The sequence below is a fragment of the Rhinolophus sinicus genome, linkage group LG07 (genome assembly GCF_036562045.2).
Source record: "Rhinolophus sinicus isolate RSC01 linkage group LG07, ASM3656204v1, whole genome shotgun sequence".
NCBI classification, from domain to species: domain Eukaryota; kingdom Metazoa; phylum Chordata; class Mammalia; order Chiroptera; family Rhinolophidae; genus Rhinolophus; species Rhinolophus sinicus.
The window spans coordinates 38,747,964-38,772,325 of record NC_133757.1 but is presented as its reverse complement, the minus strand read 5'-3'; the positions used below and the strand labels follow the sequence as shown (position 1 = coordinate 38,772,325).

Below are 24,362 nucleotides of genomic sequence, written 5' to 3'. Positions count from 1 at the left end.
AGTTGCCAAGAGTAGATCGTAAATGTTCTCACCACAAAGGAGAAATGGTGATTATGTGAGGTAATTGAGGTGTTAACTAACGCTACTGTGGTAATCATTTCACAATAAATAAGTGTATCAAATCAACACATTGTATGCTTTAATCACACGATGCTATATGCACTCGTATGTCACTTGTAGCTCAATACAACTGGTGGGTAAAAGATGTACACTGATTGTCATAGTAGCACCAATGAGGACTACTTATTTTCCTCAACTGGTAAAGAAGAAACATGGAAATAGATATTTAAAGGCCTCGAGAAGAGGGCATTTTAGGCAGAAGAAACCGTTTGACCAAAGTCTGAGAATGAGAAGCACCAGTCTATACTGCAAGTGGCAGAGGCTGGGAGCTAATGGGGATTGCAGAAGTTCGGTGGGATTCAGGGAGTGGCAGATGAGTCTGGAGATGCAATCCAGGTCAGATCACCAGAGTAATTCATAAGTAATTAGTACTTTATCTACTGGTGGGTGATTTAAACAAAGGAACTATCCTGAGAACCTACAGGACCCTGATATATAAATCAGATAAAAATGAGCTTCACTGTTTGGAATAGACATGTAGGATCTAAAGGCCATTAGCATCTCCCTTCTTTCTTTTCTAGGCCTCTCTGCAAAACCACTGCTGAGCCTGTGGGAGCTATTTAAAAATTTAAAGCTGATAACCTACAATATCAGATTTGGGTCAGATAGAATACTTTGACATTTCTGTAGATGACAAATTTCTATTTTTGCAGATAGAGGGTCCTACCGAGAATCAGAACTGGATAAAATATAAAAACTATAGTTGAAAGGGTATGCGATTGCTCCAGAAGCCATGAGACTCTCAGAAGTAAGCTCTTGAGTACTTGCAGTCATTTTCCCCTAAAGTCCAGGCTAGAGGCTGAGAATTTGGGCTTAGCCCAGGCAATGGGCCACTGCTGGGAGACAGAGAAACTAGTAGAGCTTTGTGATTGCACAGTACTGGAGTGACAAAATTGGAGACCGATGGGACCTCAACATGCAACTTGTCTTCCCCTCAAGATATGTGCCAGTTTTAAGCTGTGTTAGTCAGGAAGCTAAAGAACTAAACTTTGAAAACAAAGTGTAATTTCCTGCCGTCTCAGTGTTGAGAAGACAGAGGCCTGCCAGAGGACGGCCCCCAAAGAACACACTGGGAGTTAAAAGACTGAAGTAAGGAATGGACACCCGATGGTCTTCAGTCCTGCTTTTCCCTGGGGCACTTGTTGATGGGGATGTGGCAAAAGGCTGAGAACTTAGGCTTGATCTCTGACAGAGGGTGATGGTTCATCACAGAAAAACCAGTAAGACTTTAAGTGTTGGCACAGATCAAGTGAGGAAATGGCAGATCTGAAAGGCTTCACACATGTGGTTAGTCCTCCCTCAAGATGTTTGCCAAACTCAAAGAAGTGAAAGGCTAAAACTGTGAATCAAAAACATTGAAAAGCAGTCTCTCTGTACTGAAAAAACAAACAGTCCTACAGGGCTGTAAACCAGACATAGATAGACTCTGATAAAACTGCAAACCAACCTCAACTAAGCCAGACCCTGATTGTCTTAAGGTGATAATCTTCACACATTATTTATCTAGCAAAGGAGAGGGCGAGCCCTTTCTGGTGGAGGAAGATAATATCATCTAGAGTCTCTATTGTTTGTATACACAATGTCTGGCTTTCAAGAAAAGGACACCCACAAATGATTCAGTTAATTGAAGTTAGCAAAAAAAAAAAAAAAAGAGAGAGAGAGAGACTTTAAAATAGCCATAAGGACTTCAAAAAAAAAAAAAAAAATGGAGAAACTAATTTAGGAAATCAATAAAAAACTGAAACGTTTTTAAAAAATCAAATGCTAACTCCAGAACAGAAAAATACATTTGAAATTAACTATAATATCTGAAACTTAGTGAATGGATTTAAGAGCAGATTTGACAAGCAGAAGATCGGATTAGTGAATGGTAAAAAAAAGTTAATACAAAATTTCTAAATTGAAGCATAAAAGTAAAAAGAAAACCACAGAAAATAGGTTAGGAAACATGTTGGATACAGTCAAAAGGTCTAACATACTTTATCCCGGAGTCCTAAAGGGGAGAAATAGAATGGGACAGAAGCAATATTTGATGAAATGATAAGATGATTTTCCAACACTAATGAAAATGCGTCAACCTACAGATTCAAGAAGCTCTGTGAACCTCAAGCAGAATGAAGACAAAGAAAACTACACCTTGTAACATCATAGTAAAATAGCTAAAAATAAGAAAGGAGAATTTAAAAAGTAGTCAGAGAAAACAGACATTACTTTTAAAGCTGCAACAATAAAACTAACAGCTGATTTCACAACACAATTGTGGAACCCAAAAACAATGGAATCTCTTGAAAGTGCTGAAAGTAGTAAACTAGTTCCAGTGAAAATATCCTATAAAATAATAGCAAGATAAAAACATTCCAGGAAAAAAAAAAATACATATTTGTTACTATCAGATTTGCATTAAAAGAAATACTAAAAGGAGTTCTTTAGGCCAATGGCAAATGACCTCAGATAGAAACATCACAATGCAAGAAGCAATGAAGAGCATCGGGGAAAAACATACGGAGATAAATAAATTGCCAATGACATACAAAATAAGAATATTAACACCTTGCAGAAGTTACCATATGCAGAATTATAATACATGACAATAATGCAAAATGTAGGAAAGGGGTAGCAGAGTCCAAGTAGTGTAAGGTTCTTACATTCCTGGGAAAAATGGTAAAAGTAATAATTTATATTAAACTGTAATAAGGCAAAGATAGATCTTTTAACTCAGGGTAATCACACACATATCAAAGAATGTGTAACAAGTTATCAGAGGGAAAAATATAGGACTATTATAAAAATTGATTAATCCAAAAGAAGTCAAGAAAGGTAGGGAAAAAATAAAACATGGTTTAAAAAAAAACAGGAACATACTAGATAGAAACCCAATTACATCAGAAATTCCGCTAAATGCAGAGAACTGAATATTCCAATTATAAGACTAAAACTGTCATACTGGATAAAACACAAATCAGATAAAATCCAACCATTTAACAAATTCATTCCGCATTAACAGAGAAAAATGATAAAAATCACAATAATAATCTTGCTAGCTGTAAAAAAAAAAGCATTCAATAAAATTCAACAATGATAAAAAAAATGCTCAATAAACTAAAAATAGAAGGGAACTTAGCAATATGAAGCAAACACCATACTTAATATTGAAATAATGAAAGCTTTCCCTCAGAAATCAAGAAAGGATGCTTGCTATCACTATTTTTATTCAACATGATACTGAAGGTCATAGCTAATGCAACATGAGAAATGAGAGGCATATAGATTGGAAATAAAGAAATGATCACTATTTGCGGGTAACATAAGTGTAGAAAACTTCAGAATTCTACAAAGTTTTAAAAAGTGAATTTAGCAAGGTTGCAGGATACAAGGCAGACATTATAAAATGTTTTTCAGTACAGTAAGAACACACAAATAGAAAAACGAGATGAAAGGTCACTTTTATAACAGGTTTAAAAAATTAGACACCTGGAAATAAATGCAATGAAAAATGTGTAAGACCTCAACAAAGCAATTAAGCCATCAGAAATTAAAGACAATCTAAGTACATCGAATGATATATATACATACACGGAATGGAAGACTCAGTAAGATGTGGTGGTGATCCCAAATTCTTTTGCATGGAAAGGTAAAGATCTACATCACCTTCCTTTGAATTTGAGCTGGCCTGTGACTGCTTCAACCAATAAACTACAGGATAGATGGTTAAAAGGTCGTGCAGCTTTCTCCTCATTCTCTTGGAACACTTGCTCCCCAGATGCTCCCTCTGGGAACTGAGCTGCCAGGCTGAGAGAAGCTCGAGACACACAGAAAGACTTAAATAAGTGCTCTAGTAGATAATAATTGTCCAGGTGCCAACATCTGAGCGAAGAAGCCTCCACATGATTTCAGCTGCCAGACATTTCAGCCACCCCCAGCTGAGGCCCTAAGTTTTATGAACAGACCAGCCATTCTTATTGTGCCTCATCCCTAATTCCTGACCCAACAGAATCCATGAACATATAATCAAATGACTTCTTTTACAAGTGAAATTAAATGAATCTCTACCTGCTGCCTTACTCTCAGAACAGTAAAAGAGAAGCACTATAAAAAATGAGAACTTTCACAAATAAACTGCATTACATTTTTCGGCTATTAAATTGTAATTAAACTTCTGCTTTCAAGAAATTTTGAAAGTCCTAATTTACAGTTGGTAGAGTGATAGAACTTAACTTTTAAAATTCAGCTGTTATTGTTCCATTAATAATCACTTAAATGAGGTAAATAAACATTTCTAAATAGCAGTACTATCTTAACAGACCAATTCAACAATCTGAAAACACTGAAGTTCTATTTATATAGCTATGGCTAAAGAATTAATCACATTTTTCATGGCTGATCCTAATAAGAATGAATAACAGCATCGATGATTCTACTGCAGAACTCAAATTTTAAATCATTCACTGGACTGGATTTTGAGTCCATTTCAAATTGACTACCAATAAATAGACATGATGTAAATAGCTTCATGACTAAGTATCTCTTTTAATCTGAAAAATAAACTTCCCCATTCTTTCCATTTTAAAAATACAGAACTGTGACAGCAGGATCCTTTGATGCTGAAGCAGTGAATGAATGATGTATAAATGTAAACAGATCACTGTAATAAAATAATAGAAATTAAAAAGTACATGTGGTATTGTTTTTAATCAATAAATTTAAAAGTTACCCTTTTGAAAATTAACTATTAGGGTTGCCCTGGTGTTCTGTGTTTGTGACCTAATATCTTTTGATCCTTTGGTGGTTTTTCTTATATGGATTTTTTAATTTTTTTATTAAATTTATTGAGGTGACATTGGTTAATAAAATTCTATATATTTCAAGTGTACTATTCTATAACATCATCTGTACATTGCATTATGTGTCTACCACCGGTTCAGTTCTCCTTCCATCACCATATATCTGACCTCCTTTACCCTCTTCTATCACCCTCCTCCCCACCTTACACTCAGGCAACCACTAACCTGTTGTCTGTGTGTATGAGTTTTCGCTTGTTTGGTCATTTTGTTCATTTGCTGCTTTCAGTTTTATATCCCACATATGAGTGAAATCGTATGGTTCTCGACTTTTTCTGTCTCACTTATTTCGCTTAGAAGGATAATCTCAAGATCCATCCAAGTTCTCACAAATGGCAGTATTTCATCTTTAGTTATGGCTGAGTAATATTCCATTGTATATATGTACCACATCTTTGTCCAATCATCTATCAAAGGACACTTCAGTTGTTTCCATGTCTTGTCCACCATGAATAATGCTGCAGTCAACATAGGGGTACATATATCTTTATGGATAAACATTTTCAGATTTTTGGGGGTAGACACCTAGAAGAGGGATTGCTGGGTCATGTGGTATTCTATTCTTAATTTTTTGAGGAACCTCCATACCATTTTCTATAATAGTTTTAACAACTTATATTCCCACTAACAGTGTATGAGGGTTCTTTTTTCTCCATAACCTCTCCAACACTTATTACTAGTCTTGTTGATAACAGCCATTCTAACATGTGAGGTGGTATCTCATTGTGCTTTTGACTTGCATTTCCCTAATAGCTAGTGAAGTTTAGCATTTTTTCATCTATCTGTTGGCCATTTGTATGTCTTCTTGGGAGAAGTATCTGTTCAGGTCCCCTGCCCATTTTTAAATTGGATTTTTTTTTTTTCTTGTTGAGATGTATGAGTTCTTTATATAGTTGGGGTGCCAAAAAAATGTATACAAATGGACACTGTGGCCAACGTTGCTCAAGCAGCAGTTCTCCATAATCAGAGGTATCTGAATGCTGATGGTAACCACTTTAAGAACCTCTTGTAATCGCAGAAGTCAAACGTGACTTGTATTCATCTTTTGTTAATGGTATATATTATTATAATTTTAATAGTTTTCCTTTCTTAAAATATGTATACATTTTTTTGACACCCTCTGTATTTTGGATATTAGCCCCTTCTTGGAGGTGTTGTTTGCAAATATCTTTTCCCATTCAGTTGGTTGCCTCTTTGTTTTGTTGATGGTTTCTTTTGCTGTGCAGAAGCTTTTTAGTTTGATATAGTCCCATTTATTTATTTTGCTTTTACTTCCCTTGCCTTTGAGGTCAAATTCATAAAATCCTAAGACCAAGGTCCATAAGTTTAGTATCCGTATTTTCTTCTAGTAATTTATTTTTTCAGGTCTTACATGTAGGCCTTTGATCCATTTTGAGTTAATTCTGGTGTATGGTGACAGATAGCAGTCTAGTTTCTTTTACACGTGGCTTTCCAATTTTTTGAGCACCATTTATTGAAGAGGCTTTCTTTTCCCTACTGTATGCTTTTGGCTCCTTTGTTGAAAATTATTTGCCCATACACACATGGTTTTATTTCTGGGTTCTCAATTCTGTTACATTAGTCTGTGTGTCTGTTTTTCTGCCAATACTATGTTGTTTTGATTATTGTCACTTTGTAATATAATTTGAAGTCAGGGAGTGTGACAAGTAGTTGATTTTCAAAGTAAATTTTTAATTTACCCTAACCAAGTTCATGAAGGAGTGGGGTAAACAAAGAAATAATTAATAATACATGGTTTACACAGGAATGTGTAAAGCCTGTATTTCAGGAATCATATGCTTTTGAGAGAGCTGGGGGATGACGGTGAAGTTGCCTTTACAACCTGTAATACCGATTTACTGTATATGGCAGTTATAAGTGTCCAGAATCCAATTTGAATATGGTTTTCAAGTATGCTTCAAAGCATGCAGGACTTCAAGAGGTAGGATTCTAAATCTCCAAAAGACTCCCTATTTCCTTCACCTCAGGGAGGTCCTTAATTTAACGGTTCATCTATGCAGGGAGGCTCCTGGGTTGGGATTTAGTTATAAAAGGTAACTGATGTAACCTTTGTTAGAATTAAGCAAAAACAACATACCCCCATGGTGATCTGACTGATCATTATGCCACCGATAAATTCTAAAGATTTTAGTTAGGAACTTGCGCTCCTTACAAATATGGCTGTACAATTCAGATGTAAGCAAAGGCCAACAAGAGTTAGGCAAGTTTCAAAACTTTAATAAAGAAAAAAAAGACACTTCAAAAAATAAATGCCACACAAATGAAAGTTTATAAAAAAGTGAAAGATATTCATGAAACAAAACCCTTCACTATCAAAATATACTAAAATCTAATGATGTTGAATGTTCAAATTCTGGGTGAATATAGCTTATAATAATATAGCAAGTAAAGTAGTGTTTTTCATGATATGGCTGTCTCAAGACATCACTTAATATAATTACTTTTTAAACCTATATTTTCTTAAATATCCATTTCACAATTCATTTAATTATTTTACATTCATTTATAAAAACACATTTCTAACAATGGGTTATTTTGTGCTTTAATAATAATGAACCATGGTAAAATACTCAAGTGATTTAAATGATTTGCTAATAATGACTACACTCATCACAGATTCTTGCACACTTATACAGCTACTGCAATATTCAGAAGAACTAAAACTCTTCTTAAAAATGACACTCACTCAAGTTTGGTAAGCATGCTAATAATTAGAGATGTATTTTTCCCAAGTTAAAACATTAGAACTTTCCAGCTGATTTTAAAATCTGCAAAGATAACCTCCTCATTTAAATTACTTTTAACTGCCAATTTATAGAAACAGAGGAAAGCATCACTTTACAATTTTCTCTATGACTTCTATAGTAGAAAATGGATGTCCTCTTCAAACTGTGATGGCACTAAAATTCTATTTTAGAAATTCTAGATTTTAAAATGTGAAGAAATACAATGTCAGTTATATCTAGAGGGGTATTTTAATGAATTAACCTAATTATTCTTCAGGTCTATAAAGACTTTTCTTCAAGGTAGGTGACACTACCTTATACACACCTTAATCCATTTTAAATGTGATCCAAGAAGAACCCCAACTTACTCTAAATTCTCTTCTATAACAAGGGACCAATGTAAATCATTTAGACTGACAATTTAGTAAACAGATACAAACCTAAAGCAATAAAATATATATAATTGATGATCAATTAGCCAAACCAACAGACCTCATTCTCAGAATTTGTAATTCATTTTCATGCAAAATTTTATATACCTTTGATCCTTACTTACAAAGTAAGTTTTTTTTCTCTATCTTTTTAAGTAACCAAGACAAATAGTAGAAAAAGCATTTTATTTATATGGAAAAAGCTACATTAAGATCTGTAAAAGGTATCATTATAATATTGCCTATACAGAAAAAAATTCAAATGTGAATAGCAACAAATAAAAGTTACACATCTCCTACTTAGCAGTGCAATTAATTCACATTGCAATAAAGTTAAGTCAAGTATAACAAAATCAAAACAAGTGTTTCTCCATAATCAGTATACTGAGAATTACAGTGTAAAGATCATTCAGGTTTAAGAAATCTGCAATCGATCTACAGAATACCCTAAGACAAGGGAGACAGACAGTTAATTCATTTAATTATCAGCTGTTGGGTTTTTCAATACTGTTCACAGGAAAAAAGTAATGAGTTGACATAATGTAAATAGAATATATTTAGTCTATACAGTAAAAAAATACAAATTATAAAGTGAGCTAACCAAGAATGAAATCTGAATACAGATTTATAAAACGGACGACATAGATAACACATACAGTATTTCTCATGTAAAAACATCTAGTTTCAGCAAAAAATAATTTGGTTGCTTTTCAGATGCATTGTAGATCTTGTAACCTGAAGATGCAGATGTCCAAGTATCTTAAAAACCATAATAAATGTCTTTCTCAATGCATATAAAATGATAAATGCTCTCATCACAGTCTTAAGGATATTTTTGGAAGTATGTTTTGTCTTGCTTCAGAAATACATTTAAAATGGGTAAAAATCAAAGGATTTAATGGTACAATGAAACAGTAAACAGTGCTCAATTTACTGCTAATATTGAAAAAAACCTAGATTTTACAGTACTCTGGTATATATGAAAATGTTTTAAATTTTACATTGCATATTTCTGAGTCCATTCTCTTGCGTGTCTGTTGTATCTGTGGGCATACAAAAGGGGTACAGTAAAAATATACAAACTGAATCTTTTAGAAGATCTATCTGTATATTCTACCTTTTTAAGCTTAACTGCAATAACTATACATACAGCATTTATTGGGTCAATGTGACTTAGGCTTATGAATAAATAAAACAGAAAAAAGTGATTTTTTAACTGATGGATTTCTCTACAACCTATGTGAAAACATACCTGAATGATAAACAACAAAATGAAAAAAACAGTTTCTAATGAAAATATATAAAAGACAATGGGCATTATTTGCAAACTGCGAATGAACCACTGGTACCAGCAAGATGAAACACCTTAAAAACTAAGTCAGTTTGGGGTTTGGGGGGCCGGTTAGGGATAACTTCTCTTCCTGAGAGAAGATAAGGAATATAATATTCAATACTTTCCAATTATCAAATGCTTTCATTTTAAATTTACTATCTAGAATTATACATTCTTCTTTCTTACCAAAAATATAACATACTGTGCTAATGCAGAACATGTACGCTTAAATTGTAAAAGATTAAACTGTATGTGGGAAGGAATAACATTTTTTGTAAAAAACTAATAGAGTTTAAAAAGAAAGGTTTACTATACTGGAAAGATAAACTTATAAGTATAAGCAACCTATTGGGTGGACTACATAAAAACGTTCCCATGCAGAAACTAATATAAGAAAACACTTACTTTTCTTTGTCTGATTTATAGATTTGTGCAATATCTGGTACTAAGGGATCATCTGGATTGGGATCACAAAGTAGAGAACATATGGACAATAAAACTAGATTTAAAAGAGAACATCATGTTAGATAATGATATTTTTACTTTATACAATTACTTACGTGAAAATGATTTCATTGAATATAGACAATGAACTTTATTAAAAACAAAATAAAATGAACACAGTAAATTTTAATTTTTAATTTTTAAAAGTATTTTTAATTTTTAAAATTATAAAATTTTATAATATACCATACAATGTACATAATAAAAAATTTTATAATTTTATAATGTACCACACAATGTATATAATATAAAATTATTATAACTTTTAAAGGTTTGAATTCTGTTTGAATTTGTATTTATTATAAAAATGTGAATCTCTAAAGTAGCTATTAACAACCTTAAACTCAAGCATTCTCTACAAAAATATTTTTAGGTAACACAAACAATACCCCTTATAGTACATAATCAAAGAATTTTTAGAAAAGCATCCTAATTTTAGATTTCTTTTTGAGATACTTTTGTACTTCAATGAGAAAACAGTCCATTTTTTACTCTATTTTAATGTAAAAAAATCTGTGTTCTAATCAATTCAAGGTAAAGCAATCAAATTACAGTCAACAGTCCAAACCATTTGGACAATGTTCATGTACTTTTTTACTCTGGCTTAGTGCTGTAGACTGTCTACAAAGAAGCAAAATTTCTAAGACTTTTTCCAATGAATTTTTTATTCTGTGTATATTATTTGTATCAAATGCATTTAAAAATAATGTGAATAGTTTGATAACTTGAATATTTTAAAATACAGATGGAAATTGAAAAAGTAGTCATTTCCTGCCATATATCAAAATACTAACACAAATAAATACACACACACACAAAATATCTAAGTATCTGAAAAAGTAGGGAAGAAGGACTCCGGTTCCTCATTTTCTGTTTTAATTTCATGTCACCACTGAGGGGGTCCGTGGATGGAATCTTTGGAACAACCTTCCATCTCCAGCCTCCTCTATTATGTTCCTTTAACTTTTCCTATTCTTACAAATCCACAGGAGAACTTATAAAGCAGAGTTGATTATTAAATGACACAGAAAGGGAGTGCTAAGGGCTAATGAAAACACTAATATTTTAATTCATCTAGCCAATAAAATTTCAAGTCTTGTATATTAAACCACAATTATCTGGGCTCATGTGTCCAGAACATTTCCAGACTAAACTCATGATAAAAAGCAAAATAAGACAGTTAAAATACAGAGAAGTGAAAAAGGTACAAACAATGGGCAGGTATAAGCTACCTTATAAAATAAGCAAGAGGCAAGTCCCTCACCTCCCCACTCCACTGCCAAGAGCCATGAGCCCTGATTTCACTATTATGCACACAAATCAAATGTTTTAAGATAAAGAAAAAGGAATAGTTAACATTCACTGGAGTGCTTACTATGTGCCAGGTACATATGACCGTATGTGCTAATACTATTATAACCCTCATTTTACATATGAGGAAACAAAGGCGGCTTGATACTGTTCTTAAACGACATTTCACAGAAGCCAACACTACTAATTATTCTTTATAAAAAGCTACCAATGTCAGAAGATAAGTTCTCAACATCTGGCAGTCTGCCATTTCTTTTATATGTGTAAGTACTTAGCCACTGTGCCAAATGAATTACAATTTGCAATGCCATTCCAGGAAAGAGCATATTAATTTGAATAACCCTTCGACACAGAATCTTCCCTACATCTAGTGCTTAACAGTTACACTATGTGAAATTTTTAAAAAAGAGACTAGAATCTCTATGAACATTTTATACAAACATTTTAGGTCAGAACAACTGTCCTTCAATACCTAATGGACCTAAAGGGTATTATTTTATATAATACTTGAAATAATTATGGCTGCGGACCCTGCTTTCTATATCCCTCATCACTTTTAAAAAACAAATTATATATTCAGGTAGCACTTATTAAAATTTTTTTTAAATGACCATAGATTCCTCCCCTGAATCCTTCAAGAGAAATAATTTTCTTAAATTTTATAAAAAGGAAAAACTACCAATTACTTCAGGGGCACATGCTTCTAACTTAAAATAATACTTTCCAACTGCAGGTTCTCTTCTGTTAGAGAAACAAGACATGAATTAAGAGGAGTGGTACAGGAAATAGTATTGGCTAATGAAACAAAAATGGCTTCAGATGGCCTACGTACATATCTGATAATTTACCAAAGAACACGGCTACATATCTGTGAAAGTTGAGAATCCACATGGATAATGTATCAGTTATTATAACAATGCTATTGATTATTCAAAGTTTAGACTAATATGTCATATGTACTGCATTATTCTAAAGTGTGAAATGTCTTTCATTTTCAATCATTTATCAGCCTAATCTGAGAATTCTCCTTAGATGAAGTAAAACAGATGTGAAGCTTTACTCATTATGTCAATCATTCCACTTAATGAACGGGACAACTGGCCCTAAAATCTTATATTTCTCTCTCTCTCTCTCTCTCTCTCTCTCGCTCTCGCTCTCGCTCTTTCTCAAGATAAAGCCAAAACTAAAGCATAAAATCTCAAGAGACTTATCCCTAAATTTCTAGCTCTAACATTTTAAATTTATTTTATTTCAACATTTAGAGTTCAACCCCCAAGCTAATTACTAAAAGCAATCCCCATCAACTCCCCAAGCTAATTGCTAAAACCAAAAGAGTAATATAAGAGTTATGAAAGCAAAACAAAATCAAAGCAGAAGAAAACACAGTAGACTGTTTTTTTAAAAAAACTTTGGTCTTGGTCCTTAGATAACATCTGCTGTATTTTTCCTGTCTGTTACCAAATGTTATAAATCTAATAAATAAAATTACCTTTTGATACAGTCAGAGCTGGTGACCATTGTGACCTCAGGATATCAAGACAAATACTTCCATTACTGTTTATGTTGGGGTGGTAAATTTTTGTTGTGAAAGCAATCTAAACACACAACAAAACAAAATAAAAATATGACAATCCAAGAACTATGCACAAAACAGAACCAATTTGCTCTAGAGTAAAATGTCCTCATTTTTACATGACCTTAGTAGAGAAATGTATTCAACAAAAATTGAATGAGCATCTACTTTGTGCACATGTAGTTTTAGCTACAGTGGTACCTCAGTTTTCAAACACAATCTGTTCCGGAAGACGATTAAAGTTCTGAAACATTCAAAAACTGAGGCGTGGTTTCCCCATAGAAAGTCATGCAAAATGGATTAATCTGTTCCAGACCTTTAAAATCAACCCCTAAAACTGCAAATTTAGCATGAATTTTACTCTCTAATGATACCATAGATCCATAAAATTTACGGTGTTTGTAAACCGAAATGTTCGTCAACGGAGACATTCAAAAACTGAGGTACCACTGTACTGGGAATGGGAAAGCAAATAAAGTCAGTTTCCTGCACCCCAACAAGAAATTGAGAAGTATTTTGGAGAGTGCAATAAATAAATCTATAATAGCTGCTATGACTGGTTGAGTAGCACCTGAAATAATTAGCCATGGCTTTCTTCATCCCTTAAAGTAATCCTTTTCTTAATTTGATTGTCAGTGACACCTGGAAGTGACAGCAGGATTTAAAAATAGGGTGCTCACCCTGTTCTAGGGGAAAGCTGAGAGGCCTCAGCTTGTTACCTGTCCTAAGAAATCCACCAAGAATCCTAATCTTCCACAAAAGTTGTTATGTTGTTTCATATATATAATGTTAATCAGGTGTTTTTTATTAAAATCTAAAATAATTATTTCCTGAGTGACAGAATTTGTTAATGATTTTCTCTCTCCTTGATATTCACATCATTTGTTTCTTTTTTAGATCTAAATTAAATTTAGCAGGAACATGTTTTTATTTCTCATACCACACTAAGTGGAGTGCCATATTTACTTTTGTATTCTCCAACATAACAGAACATGGTAGGTGCTCGGTAAATGTTTGCTGAATACTTAAAACTGAGAAAAAAGAATCAACTTTGGAAAGATAATCTCCTGAATGGAAAAGTCTAATTCTTGATAATAAAAATCTTCCCAAACTACACATATCTAATGAAGAAGAAAAGAAGTAAGGAACCTAATTTATAACATGATACTGACTTTTGTTTTACAGACACAGTACAATATTAGAGTAAAAAAGCATATTTTAGGTTCAGTGGTTTTATAGAACAGTTTAAATATGCTAACCTATCTTGGACATCATAAAAATCTCTGCATATATCTCTGACATAGAAATCACATGAATCATAAAAATAAAAATACCTTTGGTGGTTTAAAAGGATAGTCTGTCGGAAAATGTACAGTGAGAAAGAAGACTCCACCTTGATATGCGCTATCAGGCTGAAATTACAAAATATTTGCATCAGTGTTTGAGTACTGTATTCATTTGGTAACCTAAAATGATCCTTCCCTTCCCTCAAAAACTGTCAGTTTGAAAAATATGCCATCATTTTGTCATAAATTCTAATCATTTACCTTGAAAACAGGTTTTCCTTTCCAGGGATGAAGGAGGATATTCCAACAATCATGATAACATCATAGAGTTTAAAACAAACAAAAGATAGGACACACGCAGTGGTGTGACTTGCCCAAGCAAATCTGTTTATGAGTACAGATTTTTAAACATCAGTATATACACAACACTGCTATAAGAAAAGCATAATTTTCTGCAGTAGTAATCAGTATGAAAACAAGGGTTGAGGCTAGTGTTTACCTTCTTATTTATAAAATAAGTTCTGACGGTTCTTTCAGGGGCAAGAATGGAGATGAACTGAACAAGTTACGAAAAGGACCTCAAATCTTCACTTAGTAAGTTTATAAAATAATGAGGAAAATGCAAAAAAAAAGCCCCAAACAAAACTAATAAATTCAATATTCATGGAATTATCAAATTAGGAATCAACTTAACAAGAGGAATTTAAATTTGGCCCTGTGTCTTTATGATCATTAGAAAATAAAATGTTACAAGCAAGGGAAAAAAAGATAAATTTTTTTAAAGGTAGCAAAAATACCTAAAATTCTATTTTAATTCCTTTATATTTAATTAAATTTATCCTGTTATATTAACATCTTGGTAATAATAGCAAAATTATCATTAATTACTTCTTCCTTAAGTTTCTGCATACATATTAGAGGACTATACTGTATAATTATTCTTACTATATATAGCTTAATTCTACTTCATCAAAAATTATAAGGAATGTAGAAAATATAAGTGAATTATAACTGCCAGACATGGTCTGCTTAGATATTCAAATGATACTACAGAGTTAGCATGCTTATGTTTCTAAAATAAAGGGGATATGAGTAACATAATTGTAACCATTTGCTACATGTAATTCACCTAAGAAATAGTTTTGAAGGGCTGTAATTCAAATGGTAAGGATGATAGTATTTTGAAGGTTCTTAGTAAGCAATGAAAAACAAATAGAATTAACTAGATTCTTATTGAAAGTTGTTAAGTAAATATGTTGCAATATACCCTTTAAAAAGCTAACTTAACAATTTAGTAATTTGAGACACTAGCCCAGCACTCCAGCTCTGAAAATTCAATAATTGTTTTGTTTTATAAGTTAAACACAAGTCAATATAATTAAAAACTCTATGGTTTACTAGATGAAGTTTTTTCGGGGGAGGGAAGACAGAATGAAAACATGTTACTCATGTACTGTCACCCAGAAAGCAGATTTGATATGCAATCAGATTTTTGCTCATAGAAAGCAAAGAACTGCCTCTGTTTCAAGTCAGAACTGCCTCTGAGGTGTAGAGAGAAATAATCTTAACGAAGTGTTAAGTGTTAAGAGAAGCTAGTTGTAAAATAGTAGGTAATTTTGACTTCAGGATAATGCAACAAACCAAAAGCAGCAAACTCATGGGGTGGCAAAGATAGACCCACTGCAATATTTTATCAGTTCTCTCTCGCAAACAGGAACAGTGATGAAACTTACTGCAAACTGGTACTTGTTACTTGTAGGAATTCTATGATTGGGTTAATTAGACTTATTTCTGACCTAATAAAACTGTTGATGTGAGAATAATTATGCTTAGTTCTGAACTGGCTTTCTGTGTTTAAAAAAAAAAAAAGATAAAAGAAACACAAAGCCAGGTTGCAAATTGTGGGTGATCCATTACTATGTGTAATGATCAAAGATTTGGCAAAGGAAAACAGATCACAGTGATCCTAGCAAGTATTTGCCATCAGTGCTCTAGAAAATTATCATAAACCCTTTAATCATATTTTGCTTCCTGAGTGATTCAGATACAAGAAAATTCAACCTGAGCCACAAACATCTGATCAAAGGTGAAATGGCAAGAATGAAGTATGGCTGAGGGGATTAATTTCATATATATGAATCATACTTACAGGCCCCATAATAGTTGCTTGCCAGTGGAACACTGAAACAAACAAAGGAGTTTTGGAGTCATTAACAGATGTTCAAACCTGTATTACTAATGGTAGCAAAATGCTAGTAATAAAGCAAAGCTTACAGTCATCCCCCACAGGTCCAGCTGAACAATGAGCAGGTGGGTCGCGTTGTAGATCACTTAATTCCTGAAGCAAAGCAAAAATACTAATGTTAATTCTTTTTCCAGTGAAATAAGCATAATGATCCACGAACACGCAAACTATCAACTTTACTTTAAAACCATTTTATGGAGTTCCATTAAAAAATATGAAAACATAAAATGTGCTCTGTCACCAAGTGGTAAAAGAGTAGGGAATAAGGTATTCCATTCTTTCGTAAAACAGCTCCAAAACTTGAAAAAAATTAAATGGATTAAAATGTTGTTTTTCTTTAATATCCCTAAGACAAAAATATTTAATGAGCATCTACTGCAGTCAAGGTAATGGATGTAAGTACTAAGTATATAATATATAAGAAATCGGTCTTACTTCAACAGGTTTACAAGGTAATTTGGCACAGTGAAGACTCACAGAAAGATGGATGTTTAAGGAACAAGCTGAAGGTTAAGTGAAAAGAAAGGAGAGAAGTCAGGCCATATTTTGAAACCTAGCACATTGATTCATATGCTCTTTTCTGCTTTCCAGAGCCAAGGAAGGATCCTGGGTATGACACAGGTTTAGAGTCAGCCAGTCCTGGGTTGGCATCCAAGTTCTACTATAACTAGCTCTATGACCCTGGAGAAATGATTTAATTTCTTTGCCTTCAGTTGGGAAGGACCTGATTACTCCCAAGTATAAAAGGTATAAATTCAATATAAAGAAGTATATATATTAGGACTTAAGAGCCTAATTTAGTTTGAAATATCAGGGAATGCCTCTGGGAAAGTGACATTTAAGCGGAAAGCTAATTCAGTCGGAGCTAGTTTGGGGAGAAACAAGTAACACTGTGAGGTAGGGTGGCATAAAATGAGGTTGAAAAAGTAGGCAGAGGCCAGGGAGAAAACTGAGAATATAGACCATATTAAAGATTTGGGGTTTTATACCAGTGCGTTGAGAGGTGTTTTAAGAAGTGGCATGACCTGATTTAAAAGATGGCTCTACGGGTCTAAGTGTTGAATGGATTAGAGATGGGAAAGGGGAGAAGCTACGAGATTAGTTACTACTACAGGCAAAAAAATAGGGGCTCAGACTGGAGAAGTGGCAACGAGATAAAAGTGGATAAAATCTGAGGTATTTTAAAGGGCCTACCTATTACAGGATCTGATGATGAATTACTTGTGCAGAGTAAGGAGAAATGTCAGAGACATGTATCATGCAGATTAGTGGCAGCTAACATTTACTCCATGTGTTATCACCCTAACAATCCTCAGAGGTAGGTGTCATTATGCTCCCCATGTTACATGTCAAAAGCAGAGGTGACACACTTCACTGTGTGCTCCCATAACTAGCATGTAGAGGGTGGAACTGGGATTCAAACCCTAGCAGTCGAATTTCTGGCTTTTTAGCTTCACAAATGTACAAATGTAGATGCTATTTACTGAGATGGGGGGACACCAGAAGGTAAGTTGATTTGGAAAGTAGACACATGGAACCTGGGATGCCTATGACAGGGGAAATTTAGTTCAACATACAGGGCGGGAGCTTAGAAGAGGCCTAGACTAGAAGTCAGAAAATCATTCCAATTTCTGTATACCAGGTATTTTAAACCCTGGGAATGATGTAAACATTTCATGGAACCCATGTAAACAAATCACACATTCCATTAAATCTAATATACCACTGACCATAAATCATAGCCCTATTTTATGTATCAATAATTAAGGAGGACTGCTGCCAATTAATTTTAAGACATCATCCACTATCACATACATCCAGATTTTAGAAATGTTAAAATGAGTAAGATGTGCACATTAGAACAGATTGCAATATGGTAATTATGGCAATGAGCTCAGCGTTCTAATAGAGACAAACAAGAAGAGAACATGGTGGGGAAAGGCTTTCCTAAGACAGTGATATATGAGCTACATAATTAAGCCAAGTGCAAAGTCAAGTTTCCTTCTTCCATGTCTTCCAGTCTTTTCCAATATATCTTGGTATTTTCAGTTTTGGTTTTATTGCTGGTTTTGCTTTTTGTGGGTTTTTTTTTTTCAGTTAGTGCTGTGCTTCTCTTCCTGACAAAAACTTAGTTAGCAGCTCCTTTGGTCGAGGTATAGTTAAGCAAGCAATAAAGAGGAAGATTTCAGTCTTCGACTTAGCAATAGTGGTTAAGAGGCAAGGCTTTGAAGTTCAAGTCCAGATGCCATCACTCACTTGCCACATGACCTTGGGCAAAACATTTTTTTTTCTCTCCTAATCTTAGTTGTCTTTAATGTAAAAGTGTCCTTACTACTTCCATCTGTAGTTTCTATGATGAACAAGTGAAATGATAGATGTGAAATGTACAACAGTCTCTGGCACATAGTAAGCACTCAAATAAATGTGAAGATAATACAAAATTGATAACAACCATCAAATTCTCTGCAGCGGAATTATTTAACTCATTTAAATGATGGGGAAAGGAGTTCATAAGTCACAGCCCCATGGTTAGAATGGTTGTGCTTTATTTAACAGTTTCCAATGTGGACTTTTAGGAGATTGCTTCTGAAAATATTCATCACGTGGAGTTTTCTAAACAGTATAAATGGGACTTCTTTGCCCTTATTTTAACTAGAAAATGAGTTACTTAAAAAATGATAGTCTAATCGTGGTTTAAAAAACTGTTAATGATCTGCATGTATATATTTTACATAGATAATGTATATTGAATAAATCATACATACACATAAATACATACAAATGTATTTTGTGTACAAACAACAAAAAAAACCCAAACCGTTTATGTTACTTGGAATAGCCTTGAATCACATTCAAATTTCAAATGTCAGACCGCTCTTCAAATCCCTTTAAAATATTACAGAAAAACAGAGGTTATCATGTTCTTATATTTTTGTGCCCTGATTCTGCCTCCTATGTAAGGAGAAGTTAGATCTAAGGATGAGAGAGAGAAAAAAATCTAACCACAGAACTGCTAAGTCCAGGTTCTTAAGGTGTCTATGGAAAGCTCACTTATTATAGAAAACTACAGCAGCTGATGGTACATCAAACATTCCTAATAGTCACACTGACCATTGCTACTAATGGAACTAATGCTTTGGTGAGAAGACTTACACGTCCTAGACTTTTTAGGAGGGCCTAATTTTCTAATGTTCTATCCCTTTGTCAAACCATGTGCCTGGAAATACGCCGCTGTTTGGAAACATGTAATTAAAACAACAGAAACAAAAGGCATAATACTCTCCCTCACCCACAAAAATACAGACCTTAAATTTGAAGAAAGAAAATGTAAAGAATTCTGAGATGTGCTAAGGAGGTGAAAATATAAAACAAACCAAACCCCACCTTTTTTTGGTCTTTGTCTACTCTGTAACCAGTGTGCTTTTAGATGAGACACAAAAAATCATGGACTACTTACACTTGTTAAATTCTCCCTTTTAGTTTAGTTTACTCCAAGGTTTTTGGAAACTGCCTTATGATCTGATTTATGCTTTCTCTGCTATAACTGACATTCTTACTTACCTGCTTCTAGCATCACAGGCACATATGGAGTATTAAAAATAATGTAGTGATTCTTGCATTATTCTAAAAGGAAATGTTAGGATTAGTAATCTCTTCCTCTGCTCCTCTCTCCACTCTAAGAATTAGCACTGAATTATATGAACTGCTCAAGTCCATAAGGATCCTCCTAAGAGCCAAGGCTTACCTCCACATATCTCACTGCTAATGGAAAACCCTCTAAAGTACAGTTTATGATACTGACGCTCCCTTCTTGAACACCCACTTCTTCCTGTTCCACTACTACTCTGAAATCCAGGATGCACCCCATAGGTAGCCTCCCAATAACTGTTTCACTAGCCCCTCAGGCGTCCTGCCTAGGCGTTCATGGCCATGTTTTTACCCCATGCCCATTAAAAGCAAAGGGTCTCAAGACAAAGCATTTAAAACCATTCCATTTTAATTAAGTATTGTATTGTGCACACGTGTTATAAAAGCAAAGCAGTGATTTGGAGGGAAAAACCAAAAAGAGCAATGGAGGGCCATTTGGTAATAACTGTGAAAGTGGAAAACACATATGGTGTCTGACCTAGTAATATAACCTCAAGGTAATAACTATCCAAATAGTCAAAGATATATAGGTATATATAGAGAGATGTTCAGTGAGACATTTTCTATAATTATGAAAAACTGAGAATAACCTAAAGGCTCACCAATAAGGGAATGGTTTCATGATATAGCCATATTGTGAAACACTGTCCAAGCATTAAAAAGGAGCTAGATCTCTATATGTTGACATTAAAGAATGTTGTGTGAATATAATGTAGTGTTTGAATGAAAAATACACATTGCAGAGAGTATGTCTATTAGATCCCATAATATATACACATATTATACATGCATTAAAAAAACATATACACCAAAATATTAAAAGAATATACACCAAATATTAACAGTAGTTATCTCTGGGAGTGGGTTGTCACTTTTTATTTATGTCTTCTAAGACACTGTTTCAATTTTTTACAGTACTTTTGCAACTTTTTAAAGAAAAAAACAATGATTTTATTCAGGTTCTTATACATTTTAAAAGAGATGAAATGATACTGCTTTTTTTCGCCACATATACTATAAGGATCTTCTGTTTTCATTAAATTTTTTTATACGGAAAGACAGGAACTTTCACAGATCAGAGGATACATATACTAAAGAGACACAACAACTAATACCAACATGTGATCCCAGACTGGATCCCCAAACAGGAAAAGGACAGTGAAAAAAACCTGCGAAATCTGAATGAGGTCTATAACTTATAGTAGCATACCAATGTTACTTTCCTCATTTTGATAACAGCACTATGATTATCTAAGTGTAAAGATGAGGGTACCTTAAGTGAAGAACATTTATGAACCTTCTGTGTTATTTTTACAACTTTTCTGTAAAACTAAAATTATTTTAATGTAAAAAATGTAGAACTTTTTCTTATATATTCCAAAATTTAACTATTCTCTTTCCTAAGAAAATAGTTTCATTTCCTGTATTCCCTATATATAATAATGGAATATTATTAGTCACCAGCTCAAAATATCAGCATTGTTTTGACTTTCTCTCATCCTTTGTATATAGTCAGATGAAAAGTAATATAATACATTATACCTCAATACCCATTATATTGCTTACCATATTTACCTCCAAAAACAATTACAGTTCAACTATAATTGCTTCCCAATACTGTGTATTATTTGCATAATAATCTTTTAAAAGCACAACTGTTTCATTCATTCTTCTGCTTAGAAAATTTCAGTGGCTACCAACTGCATATTGAAGACTAAACTCAACCAATGAAGGGCTTTTCATTATCTAGTCCCAACCGTACACTTTCTTTTCTTTTCTTTTTTTTTAAATTTATTGGGGTGACAATTGTTAGTAAAATTACATAGATTTCAGGTGTACAGTTCTGTATTACATCATCTATAAACCCCATTGTGTGTTCACCACCCAGAGTCAGTTCTCCTTCCATCACCATATATTTGATCCCCCTTATCCTCATCTCCCAGCCCCACCCCAACCGCACACTTTCAATTGGGTTTCCCCACAAATGTGCCCAGCAATTCTCCAAAGACCCCCCCACCCCTTGGGTTTTCTAAAACACTTTCAGATGGTCTGTGAGGTCAAAATTAATTTCTTAATAAAACTAAGATGTTATTTGCCTTTTTCACTCTCAGTATCTGATGAGTAGTATATAGTGGCATTTTCCAGTTTAATGGCGTGATATTATAACAGACTGAATGCATAAACAGATGTGAGAACTCAACTATCATCCATAAGCCTGACTAGAATGAGATCCAAACACGTATAAAATGATGCGACTCTACCATTCTTTTTTTCGTTTCAGAAAATATAGTTTGTTTGTTTGTTTGTTTATTGGGGAATATTGGGGAACAGTGTGTTTCCCCAGGGCCCATCAGCTCCAAGTCGTCCTTCAATCTAATTGTGGAGGGCGCAGGTCAGCTCCAAGTCTGGTCGCCGTTTTCAATCTTAGTTGCAGGGGGTGCAGCCCACCATCCCATGGAGGGAATTGAACTGGCAACTTTTGTTAAGAGCTCACGCTCTAACCAACTGAGCCATCCAGCAGCCCAAAATATAGTTATTTTGAATAAAAATGTTACTTATGTTAATATGTAATGGGTTTATTGTTTTTCCATTACCATTTTTAAATTTGTTTTAATTTTTCATATGGTAAGTATTAATAGACAAAACCCATACAAACAAAAGCTCTTTGGAGCCCTCAATACTTTTAATATAAGGAGGTCCACAGACCAAAAAGCTTGCGAACTGTCTAGTGAAGTCTAGCCTACACAGATGTCCCCTGTACATGGCTAAGTTTTCTGGCCTTCAAAATTTTCCTTCTCCTAATATAACCTTTCTTCTATCTCCCAATGCCCATATTTCGCCCATCTTTCTAAACAGTGGCAGTCTTCTCAACAGCCACTTGAAAAACATGAGTTTTGGAGTCAAACCTGAATCAAGTCTGGCCTTGCTACTGCCTCTTACTAGCTGTGTGAGCATCTTACTTAACCTCTTTAAGTCTCAAGTGCCTCATTTGGGAACACCATTGGTAACCTTGAAGAACTATATGGAAAGTTAAATGAAAACACATAGATAAAGTACCTAGCTTAATACCTGGGACACATAATAGATGCTTAATAAATATTGATTTCCTCCCCCTCTTCCTCTTCTACCAGAATGTTGCTTTTAAAACCATGACTTTATGCGTTTTATTCATGGATTCCTCCACAATACTTAGCACAATGACTTTCTTGTAAAGTATGTGATATTACTCGAGTTAAGCAACAAAATTTAAGGAATAATGTGATCAGCAGAGCACACATATCTCAAATTTCTATTTTAGAAATGCAAATGATTAGATTTGGCACTAGAATAAGAATCGATTACTCCCTACGTCGCTATGCAGTTGGCATATAACAAAAAGAACATCATAGCAGGTGTTAACAGTGCAGGTCATTTAAAAACACTGGGGTGGCCTTTTAAATAACATATAATAAACCTGAAAATGAACCAAAAGACTATTAATCATTAGGTATTAAAAACACATGCACTGCCACAACTATTTTTGATTTACAAAATGTATGCTATTCTAGAAAAGTCTCCAAGTCCACACTAAGTTCCTGTCAGAAATTTTTGTTTTGGTTTTTCTGGTTTAGAAGACCTCAAAACTCTAAATATTCCATCCTTTCTGCTTATTTAGGATGGTGTTGACCTACTTTCAGGACACAGCTTTGGGTTGCTTTTCCTAGAGGAGTTAATAAGGGTTTGTGCCGAGCTGACACAGTCTCAAAGTAAGTCATCTTCCAACCACTGGCAATCCTTGGTGACAGAGCTGCCATAGACAGAGCTGCAGTTTGTGGCAGAGTTGTTGTTTTTTAAATTTGTTCCATGCTCAATTTAACCAGGGGGACTAATTATAGCAGTTTATTAAGCACTTCCACATCCTTTCTAACAGGGATCATGGTTTTCTGATTCTCGTATACTCTCATCCCAACTCTACATTCCCAATGTTTTAAAGGTTTAACTTAATTATATCAGATTATGATGCTAATAAAAATCCTCACAAGTCAGGCACATTTGTTGATGACGATACTGGGCCATGAAATTGAAGGAGAACTGATTTGTGGGGAAAAAATGATAACTTCGTAAGACACAGTTTAAAATGTATAGGAAAGAGGTCCTCTGGATTTTTAGAAGCTTCAAAGTAGTTGTATCTCCAAGAAAATACATGTAAGGGTAGTTATAAGCCTCAGGGGTCATCTTCTGAATGTGCTCATTAAAGTTTGGAATACTCTAAGGAGGGTGGGAAAGAAAGTTTCTCCTAAGATAGAAAGGTGATGTAGCACGAAACGGGTATAAAATATCTTCACT

At 33.9% G+C, this 24,362-nt stretch overlaps 1 protein-coding gene across 1 annotated transcript in view; it reads right to left on the bottom strand.

The window, feature by feature from the left end:
- Window positions 1-8,305: 8,305 nt before the first annotated feature.
- UBE2D1 (ubiquitin conjugating enzyme E2 D1) overlaps window positions 8,306-24,362 on the bottom strand; it is a 29,297-nt gene continuing 13,240 nt past the window's right edge. Inside the window, exons 2-7 of the mRNA XM_019731909.2 lie at window positions 16,418-16,481; window positions 16,293-16,324; window positions 14,192-14,269; window positions 12,774-12,879; window positions 9,875-9,968; window positions 8,306-9,179 (exon numbers count right to left, since the gene is read on the bottom strand). Of these exons, the coding sequence (XP_019587468.1) occupies window positions 9,134-9,179; window positions 9,875-9,968; window positions 12,774-12,879; window positions 14,192-14,269; window positions 16,293-16,324; window positions 16,418-16,481 (420 nt within the window). The 3' untranslated portion in view covers window positions 8,306-9,133. The remainder of the gene's footprint in view (window positions 9,180-9,874; window positions 9,969-12,773; window positions 12,880-14,191; window positions 14,270-16,292; window positions 16,325-16,417; window positions 16,482-24,362) is intronic.